General features: G+C 32.5%; 1 protein-coding gene across 13 annotated transcripts in view; it reads left to right on the forward strand.

The window, feature by feature from the left end:
- Positions 1–14,792, forward strand: part of MIPOL1 (mirror-image polydactyly 1) — a 540,848-nt gene that overhangs the window by 329,225 nt on the left and 196,831 nt on the right. For all 13 annotated transcript variants that reach the window (XM_074213408.1, XM_074213404.1, XM_074213409.1 and 10 more), the window contains one exon: positions 6,956–7,063. In XM_074213408.1, coding sequence (XP_074069509.1) covers positions 6,956–7,063 — 108 coding nt within the window. The remainder of the gene's footprint in view (positions 1–6,955; positions 7,064–14,792) is intronic.

Here is a 14,792-nt window from a genome sequence, read left to right on the forward strand (position 1 = left end):
GGAATTTCTCCAGCCCTTCCAGTCCCAGTAAGTCCCAGAGTAGTAGTCCCATGGCCATGCCTCCATTCTCTGGTTGTTTATTGGGGCTGATCTTAGGCTAGTCTGGCTCTCACCCCACCCCCACTGGCTGGCTGTGCTCTGTGCTCAGCACACCCACTATCCCTGAAGACAGATAGACCTTGAGGTAGGTATTGTTCTCCTAGCTACTTTTTCTGGGTTTTGTTGATCGGATTTCTGTCAAGAGGTGTGTTTCATATTATATATGAGGGAAGATCAGGGGACATTAGCACATGGTCTGGCTTCTCTCTGCCATCTTGGCTGGAAGTCCTTCCTAGTGTTTTTAATAGGAACAGAAGTTGTATTTTATCAAAGGGTGTTTCAGCCTCTATTGAAATAATCATGTGATTTCTGTTGGTTTTGATATTGATATGTTCAATTATGTTGAGTGTTTTCTTAACATTGAACCATCCCTGCCTACCTTGTATAAATCTTCCAAAGCCATGGTGTATTATCCTGGCAATAATGTAATATAAAGTCTTTTCTAAAATTTTATTTAAGGTTTTTGCATCAATGTTCATTAGGGAGATTGGTCTGTGTTTTTCTTTGTCTGTTTTGATCCTTCCTGGTTTAGGTATCAGCACCATATTGGTGTCATTAAAGGAATTTGGCAGAACTTCTTCTTCCACTATTTTTTAAATAGTTTATGTTGAATTGGAATTAATTGTTCCTTAAATGTTATACATTTAATGTAAATGTTTATAAGAATTCACTTGTAAATCCATCTGGACCTGGAGACTTTTTTCTTGGAGAGTTTATTGATAGTTTTTTTCAATTTCTTTTAATGAAATGGGATATTTAAATATTTTATTTCCTCTTCTGTTAATGTCAGTTCATATTTTTGTAAATATTCATCCATTTCATTTAGGTTATTTAGGTTATTTAGGGTCGGCAAAGTAGCTCTGAATTATCTCTTTAATTTCCTCCTCATTGGGGGTTAGTTTACTGTTTTCATTTTTGATATTGGTAATTTGGTTATCTTCTTTCTTTTAATCAGATTAATAAAAGGTTTGTCTATTTTAGTGTTTTTTCCCCATAAAACCAACTCTTTTTTTATTAGTTCATTGGTTTTCTTGTTTCAATTTTATTAATTTCTCCCTTGATTGTTGAAATTTATAATTTTGTATTTAACTGGAGAGTTTTAATTTTTTTCCTAGCTTTTTTTAGATGCAAGCCCAATTCAATGATCTCCTCTTTCTCTATTTTATTCATATAAGCATTTAGACATATAAAGTTTCTGCTCAAAACTGCTTTGGCTGCCATCCATAAGTTTTGGTATGATGTCTCATTGTTTTCATTTTCTTGGATATAATTCTTGATTATTTCTACGATTGCTGTTTGCTTTACTCATTTAAAATTAATCTATTTAGTTTCCAATTAATTTTTGGTTTGGTTTTCCATGACCCTTTATTACATATAATTTTTATTGCATCTTGAGCTGAGAAGTATGTATTTACTAGTTCTCTCTTTCTGCATTTGATTATAAGGTTTTTATGCCCTAGTACATAGTCAATTTTTCTATAAGTGCCATGAGGAAAAAGGTATATTCTTTTCTATTCCCCATTCAGTTTTCTCCAGAGGTCTGTCATCTAAGTTTTCTAAGATTACATAAACTTTCTTAACTTCCTTCTTGTGTGTGGTTAGCTTTATCTAGTTCTGCGAAAGGGTGTTATTAAAGTTTTGCTATCTATGTCTCCTTGTAATTCACTCAGCTTTTCCTTTAGGAATTTGGTTGCTATGTCATTCAGTGCATACATATAAAAATGATTAACTTCATTGTCTATGGTGCCTTTTAAGAAGATGTAGTTTCATCCCAACACCAACATGGGGGTGATGGTCAAGCTTGATGGACTTGCTCTTTCCATCAGTGCAACAGCCAGGGACAATTTGGGGCTATCTGCAATAGAGAGTACCATCTGTATCCAGAGAAAGAATTATGAACTTTGAACAAAGACCATTACCTTCAATTTAGAAAAAAAAAAGTTATTTTATTATGTAATTTATGTAACTTTATTTTTCTTCCTTAAGGACATGACTTCTCTGTCATCACATTCAACTGAGATCAATGTATAACACGGAACCAATGTAAAGACTAAAAGAATGCCTTTTGTGGGAGGGTGGCGGGAAGGAAACAAGAATGGGGGAAGAATTGTAAAACTAAATAAAATCTTTCTTAACAAAAAAAGACTATATAGTTTCCTTCCTTATCCCTTTTTGTGAGAACGATTTTTGCTTTTGCTTTATCTGAGATCAGGGATCACTAACCCTGATTTTTTTTTATTACTTCAGCTGAAGCATAATGTATTTCCCTCCATCCTTTTACCTTTACCCCATGTGTATGTGTCTGCTTCAAATGTGTTCTTGTAAGCAACATATTGTTGGATTCTGGTTTTTAATCCATTCTACTATCCACTTCTAGTTTATGGAACAGTTCATTTCATTCACATTTACAGTTAAGATTACTAATACTTTATTTACCTCCATGCTTTCTTTCCCCATTTATATTTTTCTCTTTCCTTTCCCCTTATTCCTCCTTAACAAAGTTTTACTCTCTTTCCCCTTTTACTTTTCTTTCAAAATTTAACTTTCAGTTTATTTTCACTTTTGCTTTTCCTTTCCCTCTTACCTTCTTCCCTTTTCTTTCCCTTCCCACTTCCTCTTTGTAGAGTAGGCTAGATTCTTAATCTTAAATGGGAATGTATCTTATTCCTTCTCTGGGCCAAATATATTGAATAGAATTTACTCAGTGTTCACACCCTCCCTTCAATCTCTCTAAAATAACAGCTCTTTTGCCACTTCACCTGGTGTTATCAATCATGTACTATTAATCAGGCACCATCAGTCAATGCTTTATTAATTGATTACCTAATTGTTTGATAAGCAGCATTGCCTCAGAGTCATTAAGTACCCTCCTCTCTTCTGTCTCATCAGTAGTACACTTCTCAAGAGTCTTGAATTACATCAAATTACAGTCATTTTTAACCTTACCCCCTTTTCAAGCACCCTGCCAAGGACACACAATCTTCATGAGCCAAAGTATCATCCAAAGCCAAATCATTTCATAAACCATTTGTACCCCCCAAGCATATTTTCTTCCACACTTCTCATTAGCTCCCCAACCAGGGTACTTGAACCCTAGTTATGACCTAACTCTAAAGGATGAATTAAGTCCAACCCTAGTTATGACCAAATCTAAAGTGTGAATTAATAAGTCCAACCCTTCTAGATAGGTTCTGACCCTCTATTACTAAATTCCCTTCTGATTTAATCAATTATAGAGCCTCAAAGTGCTCTTAGTACCAGGACACTCTTAAGGTCTCTCTTAAGAACTTTAAGATTGATCATAAGGTATGGAAGACACTGACTCAGGACTGCCCAGCATAGGATAACCTCATCAGAGAAAGTGTCAAACTTTGTGAGTAAAGCAGAATTAAAGTAGGTCAAAGAAAACTGAGACACTTAAGTTTAGAGTAATTACCCTTGCTTTTCATCACTGCTTTTTGTCTTAAACATAGTGATGTCATCTTGATCCTCTTCAATGGAGAGATAAGAACCAACCCTACCCATATTCTTTTAAATCCAGTCTTTTAAATTATATTCTTCCCTTTAGTTATACTAAGAGAAATACAATTCTCAAGAATTACAAGTGTTATATCTTCCTTTATAGACTGGTATATAATTTGATGGTCATGACTAACATTTGGTGTGGCAGTTTTTTCCTTCCCCCTCTTCCATTTACCTTTTTATGCATCTCTTGAATCATGTATTTGCCAATTGAATTCTCTGTTCACCTCTGGTCTTTTTTATCTGGAAATTTCAGAAGTCCTCTATTTCATTGAACATCCATCTTTTCCCCTGATAGAATGTGCTGAATTTTGCAGAGTAGCAAATTCTTGGCTGTAATCCTAGGTCCTTTGCCCTCCGATATATTGATATATCATATTCCAGGTGCTCTGGTTCTGCAAGATTGTGTAAGCCTGTGTAAACCTGATTGTGTTTCCTTTGTATTTAAATTGTTTCCTTTTTGCTGTTTGCAATATTTTCTCCTTTATTTGAGAATTCTGGAATTTGACTATAAATAGTCCTTGAATTTTTATCTTGGTCTTTTTCTGGAGGAGTTCTGTGTATTCTTTTATTTATTTTAGTTTGGTTTTTTTTTAGGTTTTTGCAAGGCAAATGGAGTTAAGTGGCTTGCCCAAGGCCACACAGCTAGGTAATTATTAAGTGTCTGAGACCAGATTTGAACCCAGGTACCCCTGACTCCAGGGCCAGTGCTTTATCCACTACACCACCTAGCCGCCCCCTGTGTATTCTTTCAATGGCTATTTTGTCTTTTTGGACAGTTTTCCCTGATAATTTCCTCTAAGATGTTTTCCATGTTCTTTTTTTTATCTAGTCTAGTGGTACTACAATTATTTGTAAATTATCTATCCTGGATTTGTTTTCTAGATAGTTTGTTTTTCCTAAAAGGTACTTTACGTTTTCTTCAATTTTTTTTCAGCCTTTTTATTTTGTTTGGTGGATTCTTGTAGTCTTGTAGATTCATTGTTTTCTGTTCAATTCTAATTTTTAGGGTTTTATTTTCTTCAATTGGCTTTTGTGTTTCCTTTTCCAATTGGTCACTTTTATTTTCTAAAGAGTTACATTAATTTTCCTGCATGACTCTAATTTCTTTTTTTCCATTATTCTTCTGCCTTTCTTCTTTGGTTTATAAATTCTCTTTAACCTCTCCTATGAACTTTTGGATTTGAGTCCATTTCATAGACTCTTTTGAAACTACATCTGGGGGTAAATTTTTTTACTGTTTTCTTCTTCCAAGGTGGCATTATCATCTTTATCTACATAGTAACTTTCTATAGTGAGCTCTCTTTCAACTCTTTTCCTCATCTTGAAATGTCTGAGTTCTAATCCTTGGGTATAGGGAATATAGATCCAAGCTTTTTATTCTGGGGCTAGGATCTGATCCCTGACTTATCATTGGCCAATATGTTGCCTATGAAGGCCATGCCTTGCCTTTGCAGGAGTTTATTTCCTACTTTATGTCCAGGTTCTGTCTATGTAGTGATTTGTTTCCAACCCAATCCTGTCTTTTGTCCCAGTGTTCCTGGGGTTCAGACTTTGTCTGACTTGGTATCCAGCTTCCAAGACTTACCAAGCTGTCAGGACCTGGACTGCACTGTGGCTAATAGCTTCCCTCTGGCTTTCCTGCTCTCCCACCTCCTGAGCTTTACTTCACCTTTCCTCTCAAAGAGACAGACCTTCACTGAAGATCCTCCATGATGTCTACCATTTAAAACTTCTTTGAATATTGTCTTTTTCTTGGGGCAATCTGTAGGTTTAATGTCATTGCAGAGGCTTTCTCTGCTTTTGTGTAGGGAAAAGCTCCCTGAGCATACTAGTTACATATAGCCATCTTGGCTTCTCCCCTCAACTCTCTTTTTTCTTTAAAAATATTTTTATATAGGATAGTTTTTCTGATAGCTTGGGGGGGAGAGAGGTGAGGGCAATTAAAAGATGCGCCAATAAAACTTACTTTAAAAATAAAAGCAATAGAGGAAAAAAAGTAGGTACTATAGAACTAGAGAAGAATGTATGTTAGATGTCAATTTTGTTTTTTGAAATATGTTATTTACATTTAGAAGCTACAGCTATTGCATATCCACATATGAATGTTTTTGACATCTAGGCACTGCCAATTTGTTCAATGTCGGAAACTTAAATGATATAGCAATGGAAATGATATAAAGAAGAGGCATCACCATATGCTTTGCTTTTTCATCCCAAGGACCACTTCTAACTTGGAGGTAAATCTTTTGAATGTGAGGTCCTTGAGAGTAGGGATTGTCTCTGTTTTGTATATATGTATCCCTAGTGTTTACCACATAGCACTAAATAAGTGTGATTTTTTTTCATTCATTCATTCTTGCAAGCTGAATTTGGATACTTGGAAAAATTCTAAAAGTTAAATAATTCACTACAATTTTTCTTTATAAACCTAGTTTCTACAGTGTACTTTTAATGCAATAGTTTCTAAAACTTTACATACAATTTTCAGAAACATCATCATTAGCTAGAAAAATGTGTAGCTTTATGTGTATTATGAATTGCTAATTTCATTTTTAATGGTCATGATTATTAATTTCCTGGTATGTATTTATTTTGTTGTTATTATTTAAATGATCAAGAATCTAAACAGTTAGGTCTCTTTACCTTTCTGGAAGTGAAGATCAAGTGTACATGAGAGCCAAATAACATCATGTTGAATTTGCTTTTTTCTGTTTTTTAAGTCCTACAGTTACAGCTATTTATTGATTTTTGCTTTCAAAACAATTTTCCAAGGTATTTATCTTGAATTTTTTCCATAATAAAGAATTTTTAAAGTTTCTTAAGTATTGCATATAAAATAAAATTAATGGATAGAATATAGGATATTTTATGAAGATTTTGGCATTATTTCTCTAAGGTAATTATCAGGAACATGCCTAATGTGTTATTATTTTAGTCAAATATCAGATAAATGGTAAATAACTCATCTAATTAGAAAATAATCTAAGTTATTTTTGCATGTTTGACAATCTAATAAAAATGTTCATTTTAATTATTTTGACAGGAATTTTTAAAATGACATGTAAGAACACTTTCTTCTTACTAAATAAGTAAATAAAACATTGCTTTTGCTGAAGCTTTTCTTTTGCTAAAATGCCTTCTCCTTTAGAAAATGTGATAATGTTATTACGTTCATTCATGTGGTTTGTTGCAAAAATATGTACATTTTGAATATATATTTATATGTGCCATATATATATATGGCATACATATTATGTGTGTGTGTGTGTATGTGTGTGTATGTATATATGCCCTAGCTTCTTTACTTAATGGAATTCTTTTCTCGTTGCAGTGCAAACGGCTAGAGCAGGAGCTTCATCATCTGAAAGAGCAGAACCAGACTTCAGCAAACAACATGAGACATCTGACTGCTGAAAACAATCAAGAACGTGCTTTGAAGGTAAATCTCCATTCCTTCTTTCAGGCAAATTAAGGTTATAAGCCCTTGGTGCCAGCTTTCTGTGCTGCATATATCAGTTGTGTACATTTCAGCAGAAGTGAGCTGTGGTGTTTGCCAACAACCCCTTCTTTAAACACAGATACAGAACCCTTCTGTTATGGTATTATTGTGTGTGTGTGTGTGTGTGTGTGTGTGTGTGTGTGTGTGTGTGTGCACGTACAAAAAAACATAGAATGATATATTCTCAGAATTGTCAATGCAGAGTTATGTTAACTTTCTGGCATCAGTTTTTATCTATATTACTTTAATGTTTAATTGAGACTAATCACATTAAAATATCTTTAAATGTAGATCTTTTCTCATCAGTATTCACTAGATCAATAATAATGTGACCTATATTAGTGATGCACATTGTTGATACTTTTTGAAAAGCATATCTTAAAAAAACAAGAATAAACAAAGACAATAAATATACTTTGACTTTTTTCAAAGGTTGAGACAAAGTTGACATTTCATATTTATAAATGATACTGTCATTATGATATAATTAATTATACAAATTGTAGTTCAGTTTTGTTTTTAAGATATGTATATATCTCTGTTTCCTGTTTTATATATTTACATACATACATACACACACATATATATTCAAATAGGCTATTTGATGAGTATCTTTCAGTTTTCTTTTTATTAAAAAAAAGAACATATTGAGGTAATGGATATTATTGCAGATGCCTCACTTAAGATTTCTTGCAATTACATGAATGCAATGATTATTTGAATACATAAAGGGGAAGGTTGGGTAAAGGTTTTTGCTAGAAGAAATAGAAACAAGTCTCTTCATTGATTCATTTTCTTCTCTTGGACCCTTCCCAACTCTGATTGTAATGATATCATTTTCATTCACTTTCTAAGTGCTTAAGATTCTTCATTAGTTATTTTTCATAGGGTAAACAAATGATTTGGGTAACTTGAAATTATGATCATACCTAAACTATAATCTTGGAATATTTTTTCAGTAGATCATAATCATTGAAACTTATCCTTATTATTAATATTAGAGTGTTATTTTAAAACTGTTTCTAAAAGTTTAAACTTAAGTAATCAGATTTTCAAAGTAATATCACCATGAGCACTTTATGGGCCCTTGATTTGTCTCACTGGTAATGAAATTTCTGTATTTGTATAATTAAACTGAGTGCAAGTTCTCTACAGAATTATAAATTAGAGATTTCATGACAATTGTGCATCATTTAAAACTATTTGTCCTTTACTACATAAGGCGGAAAATTGCCTTCCTTACAGTATTCTTAGTTAAAAATTATTTTCATCAGAAAAATATCTTTTTAATTACATCTACACTTCTTTTGTTTCTAAATCTGGAAATATACTAATTAGTTTGAGGGTTTTTTTTAGCTTTGTGTAACCATATTTTACACAGCATTTTCATAAATGTCATCAAATGATTCAATGCCCAAATGTTTATAAATCACTTAGTAAATTATATGAACCTGAAAAAACCTATTTTAAATCTGTTAATTATTAAAGGGCCTTGTAGTAATAATAAAACTATATGAAAGACATATTTCACAGCTTTACCATTAAATAGCTCTGTGATCAGAAAAATTACATCCATTTTCTCATTTGTAAAATGAGGGGTTAAACTACATCTCAGAGGTTCATTCCAGCTCAGTTTCTTTGGTCAATAATTTGATTCAATAGTACCAGAATCTGTTACGGGAATTATTTTTCAATTCAACAAGCAATGCTGAGATCATATTCAAAATTTAGTTAAGTCAGTCACTGTCAACTACACAGAAGAAACAGCCCATTCCTTAAGGTGCAAGGTGTATTTGTGAGGGGGTGGATGTGTGTGGATGTGTGTGTGTGTGTGTTTGCATGTGTATGCATGCATGTGTGGGTGAGTGTGAGTGTTTGTTCTATTTTGTTTTTATTACCTTTTTAAAGATAGAGGTATATTTATGCCCAAATGGAAACTCAAAATTTCAGCAACTTCTATATCCATAGGATGATTAATGTTCTGCTAGAGTTAGCTGTTTGTCCTAAAGATGTCATGATTTTCTGTAGACACACTAATATATTGCCTGTTTGTAATTTTAAATGTATGAAAATTATTTTGTATTTTATTTATATTATAGTAAATTATTATAGATTAATATTCAAAACAAAATCATAATGCTAGGTATCAACATAACATTTCATTAGTGCTATGAATGACTGAGGCAATACCTTATTTCGGAGAGATGAAACCTATAATGATTATGGTTAAGGTTTAGTAGAATTCAGATTAAAATCTTCAGTCAATTTGCCTTCGTTTAAAAATCCAAGTGTACTTTCAAGCAAGAACAAAAGTATATATCTTGGTCCATTTTTAAAAATTAAATTGTAATTAAGCTCTATAAAAATATAAATTCCCCATTTGTTAGTCAACTCAAAAATTGGAGTTTTATCCTAGATTGCCTAAAATTTGAAATCATTGTTAACTTATGCTTATTTTTCTAGTTTAAGTAGTTTCCATTCCTTACATAATGATTTTTTTGGGAGGTAATTAAAGAGAAATACCATCTACAGAATTTTTCTCTTATTTTGTCATTTTTATTAAAACCAGAGGATAATTTTAAAGCAAAATAAATGCTTGTTCCCAGGTCCTCTCCCCCAATTACTTATTCTTGCTCCACCATAGGTGGGCACTGACTAGAAGAGGAATATTTCTGGTTCAAAATTTAGTTGAGATGAACTTGAAATAAAGTTTTTCATTGATCCATTAATTGTTCTCCTATTTGAACTTTCATTAGCTTAGTCAACTGAGGGTATTATTAAGCTTTTGTTTTTAACAAGTACAGAGAGACATTGTATTCTTTGGAATTTATGAAAAGAAATAGAAACATCAGTTTATTACTTGGGAGAGTTTGACCACTTCAGTTAGTGATGCTGAAATGCTCATTTTTCTAAAAGTTGTGTGAATAGAAGACCCTGGTATTTTTAAAACTAGAATTAATTACTTTTCAAACTGCCTAGAATTGGAATGCCCTAGAATGGAAGGTATTAGATATAAGCTAAACTTATACTGAGTGTAATTAACCCTAATATTATGTAGGGACTCAAAGAACCCTAAGATATATATGAATGATAGGTTTAGCTTAGCTTAGGGGACAGTCACATGACCAACTCTTTTTGGGTGAAGATACAAAAGTCCCAAAATGTTAAATGATTTACCCCAAGTCACACAAGTAATTAAGTGGCATAGTTGAGAGAGCCCCCTAAATATAGATTCGTTACTTTTCACTTAATTTCATGGAAACTGAAGACTGCTTAAAAAAAAGAAAATTGAAATCACCAATCCAAGGAATATATATATTTTTCTTATTATGACTATATTCTGAGCATTCAAACCAATTTGCATAAGACTCTCCTCTTTATGTTGGATGGTTGGAGAACTTGAGCAAATGAAATTGGATCTCTCTAATGCATCTCTGTGAGACATATTTGGCACCTATGAGGACACACATAGCCAAAATGAGCAACATATACATGTGCGCACACACATGCACTCTATATATGGGAGATCATGATCAAGAATAGAGTAATAATTCCTGGTTGCTTATTTCTGCAAGAAATAGGGTTTTTTTTTTTAAGATTTGGTGATTTTATGTTCTCTTTCTGAGATCCACAAATTTTTGCTGTGATTAATTTTACTCCCCAAGGATTTTATTGGACTATTATGGCACATTTATTGTGTCATTGTTGTGCCAAAATGAGGTTACATTTTCTCTACATTTTCTTTTTTAAACCTATAAAGTAGATTTTGTAGGGGTTTTGTTTTTCTTTGACAGTTTTGTTTAATTTTAATTGTACTGTATTTATTAATGTATTTTTAAATTGATTCTTAGGAACTTGAGATACTTAACTATGTTTTCTTTGCTTTGAAAACAAAATAAACAAATCAAGAACATAATTGAATACCAGTGCTGACTCATTTAAGAGAATTAATTGAATAATCCATAGCATGATGGTAAAAATTGGGTAAATGAAGAAACATATTTCACTTTTTAATTTTCCCAAAGTCTGTAATGTTTTTTAACTAAAAATTTTTTAACAAAACTTAAATGCATATACAAAATAGAAAGTAAGTTTGCTTTACAGGTAGTTGTTGTAAAGGAACTATTGCACTGTTTAAGCACAAATGGTTCATTATTTCATTCTGTGATATATATAGCTACATCCTTTATAAAATCCAAATGTAAATATGTTTAACAATAATTCCTCTAATTAACTCAGATCAGATTTTCAAACCTTTATTTTAACATTCTTCTTATGTGTTTGTATTTTTACAACTTAATCATTGAGCAGGTGTTATTGAATAAGATAAATCACTTCACATGTTAAAGAGTTTATTAGAGTTTTAAGAAATTTAGACCAAGAGATACTTGACAGTAGTTAAAAAAAACAGTCAAATTATTATTTAAAAAAAGAATCCAATTAAACAAAATTTCCCAAGTTCTCACTAAGTATAAGTTCTAGGCATTGCAGGATACACAGTCAAAAAACAAAACAGTTCTACACTCAATGAACTTTTGCTTCTAGTGTAATTGGCCCTCCCAATTTCCAATGGGTGTAGACAGAGAAAAGTTTTGAAACCTAACTGAATTCTGGGAATTGTAATTCTTCAGATAATGTGATATTCTCTCTGACCTGAGATATCTTAGGAATTTCTCCGTGAACAAATCAGACAGAATATGTCATCCCAAAGAGCAAGTACAGGCAGTAGCACTGAGCTAGAACTTTTTGGAAACCAGATTTGGAGCAGATTGAAAGCAGAGGAATGCCTCTATGGCATTCCTAGAGAAATAAAAAAGCTCCCTGAAGACATTTTGTGATAGGAGCTCAGGAATAGCCTCAGGAATAGACTCTGGACATTTCTGGCTTAGTTTCATCTACCACAGCCTCTGCTCATTAAGGAAAAAAAATGATGGGGGTGACTGAAAGCTGCTTCCTGATGTTGTTGGAACTAAAGGACAACCAAGGAAGTTAACTCCCCTTTTCCGGCACCTACATCTGGCAGACATTTACTGCACTATTTTCTCCAATTCTTGTTCTTATCTCCTATTAACTATGATGCTATAATTGACTTTCAATTCATTTTTTGTTTTGTTTTTAAATTAATTGCTTATTGCAGGATTGTTCCGGAAGTAAACTAGAGAATAGTTTGGAAAACAGGGCAAAACATTGTAGAAATTAGTACATTACAAAATGCTAAATTATTTGTTTGATGGTTTCTTTTTCCAATAGTTGTGACTGAGTGAATGAAACAGTATCTTGTGATTTTTATTTTGTATCAGTTAATATTTATATATACTGATAAATAGCTGAAACAAATTAACCATGTGATTTGAGACCATTTCCTTTTCCTGCTTTGTGAAGTCTTCAATCAACAAAATTCAAATAGTTTAGATTGGTATGTGTTTCAATGAAGTTATAACCTTCAGAGTGAGGAATGAAACAGAGACAAGTAAAGGTTAATGTCATGTCCAGTGCACTGTCTATTATGAGGAATAAGATATGATCTGGGTAAACTGGCCATGTCATAGGCAATCCCCCCCCCCCCCAAATTTCCAAAGTATAGGGGCCATTCCCTCACTTGGGATATTAATTTGAGGATTTTTTAAGCCACTTTTGGAATTTGGAATTTATTTTTAATTCTTTTTTTAAAATTTCTTTTCAAGCAGAATTGCCTGCATTATTGTTGCATGTAGTAATAATACATATTATACTAACATTTTAAATTTTTATTTTTATGAAAATATTTATTAATTCATTTGGCCTCTACCATTTAAGGGGTTTTTTTGTGTTTTTTTTTTTTTTTAGGATTTTTGCAAGGCAAACGGGGTTAAGTGGCTTGCCCAAGGCCACACAGCTAGGTAATTATTAAGTGTCTGAGACCGGATTTGAACCCAGGTACTCCTGACTCCAGGGCCGGTGCTTTATCCACTGCACCACCTAGCTGCCCCTCATTTAAGTTTAATGTTGAATCTAACTCAACATTGACTACTTTTGAGGAAAATTATTGGATATTGATTTTTGTTTATTTAATTTGTAATTTCTTGGATTTTTTCTATAAATTTGATTTGTAATTTCCATTTAAAATGCAATTTTATTTTTTATGATATTTTATTTTCTTCTCCCTTTGATGTTATCAGTTGGATTTTGTTTTGAATGATAATTCAACTTTGAATAGAAAATATATTGTTTTGTTTTTCCCATTCTTCTTTGTGTTTTGACTTTCACTGAACGTGATTTATTCTAACCCCATATTTCAGTCTGTATATTAGTAATACTTATTATTTGATGGTACCCAAAGGATCATCAATATCCAGTAGCCATTGTTATAGTTATTTATTATTAATATTGTTATTGCTCTACTAGTGTTATTACTACTAATTCATTCTGATTCTGAATATCCATTGTTCTAGGGCTTAACTTACTTATTTGATCAGGTAGTGGATAGTTCATTGGTGATTGAAAAATTGTGCAAAATTATAAGCATGATAGTCAAACAGTAATGTCAGTAAATGGTTGTTAATATTCATAAGTGATTACTGACATTTGGAGTAGTCCTCATGTACAGACCTGAAGATATTATAGAGACATTAATAGGCAAAGTAAAATAATTGGGAGTTGTGTAATAGTTTATTGAAACCATCTTAGATGATTCACTAAGGATGTTCTCTGCGAATTGCCAGCTTCAGTCATTTAGAATACCTGAACAAATTCAGAAAAGAAGACTATCAGACAACTGTCTTACAATATTTTCTCCAAAGTAGGGTTGTACTTGTATATATGTTCCAGCATTACTGAATGATAGACATGATAAAAAAAAAAAAAAACCAGTAGTTGAGATATAAGCTTAAATTTGTCCTTGGACTTTAATCTGCATAGGAAGGCAACATTCCAGAAGGCACAATCAGACTCATCTGTGAATGATGAATCTCCTTGCCCCAAAATCACTTTTGTGCTTCAATGTTCAATGATTGTTCTTTCAAGAGTTATCAATGCTTAGATGGAAGGTTTGTTCTTCTAAGAGAAATAGCAGCATACCCATTTGTGAAGAGACCCAAAGCTAGGTTCATTATTGTAGAAGTCAATAGTTCACTACTGTATTGGTAGAGTTTTAGGTCTTTTGAGATGCATAAAGAAACATCACATGTGATCAGAATCAGGATAAGTTGCCATGGTAGAAAAAAGAGACTCTCCAAAGAACTTTGTCACTAGTGATAGATTCTATAGAAATTGGAGTTGGGTAGGCAATAGAACTACTAAAAAACTGGCAGGAATTTTATGACGCTAAAGTGTCCAGTACAAAGAAAAGTTACCATCCCAATTTTTGGGATGGATGGACAGGCATTGAGTCATACTCTTATACAGAAAGGAATATTTTTCCTGAAAAAGGAAGTAGGATAAAATTGAACCAAATTGCCAAAAGACTATCCCTAAATGATGCCTTATCAAAGTGAAGATGTTGGTCATGTGAAAATTTTCTTTTTTTTAATTGAAAGAATATGTTAATGAAAGAGTTCTAACAAGAAGTCAGCACTAAGGGATTCCATTCTCTGCAGAAACATCTAATCTTATATAATCTGAGGAGGTAAAGTACTGCAGGTACAGGGTCAGAAAATAGAACTGAATGAGAAATGGCTGCAGAAATGGACTT

The sequence above is a fragment of the Macrotis lagotis genome, chromosome 1 (genome assembly GCF_037893015.1).
Source record: "Macrotis lagotis isolate mMagLag1 chromosome 1, bilby.v1.9.chrom.fasta, whole genome shotgun sequence".
Taxonomy (NCBI): Eukaryota; Metazoa; Chordata; class Mammalia; order Peramelemorphia; family Peramelidae; genus Macrotis; species Macrotis lagotis.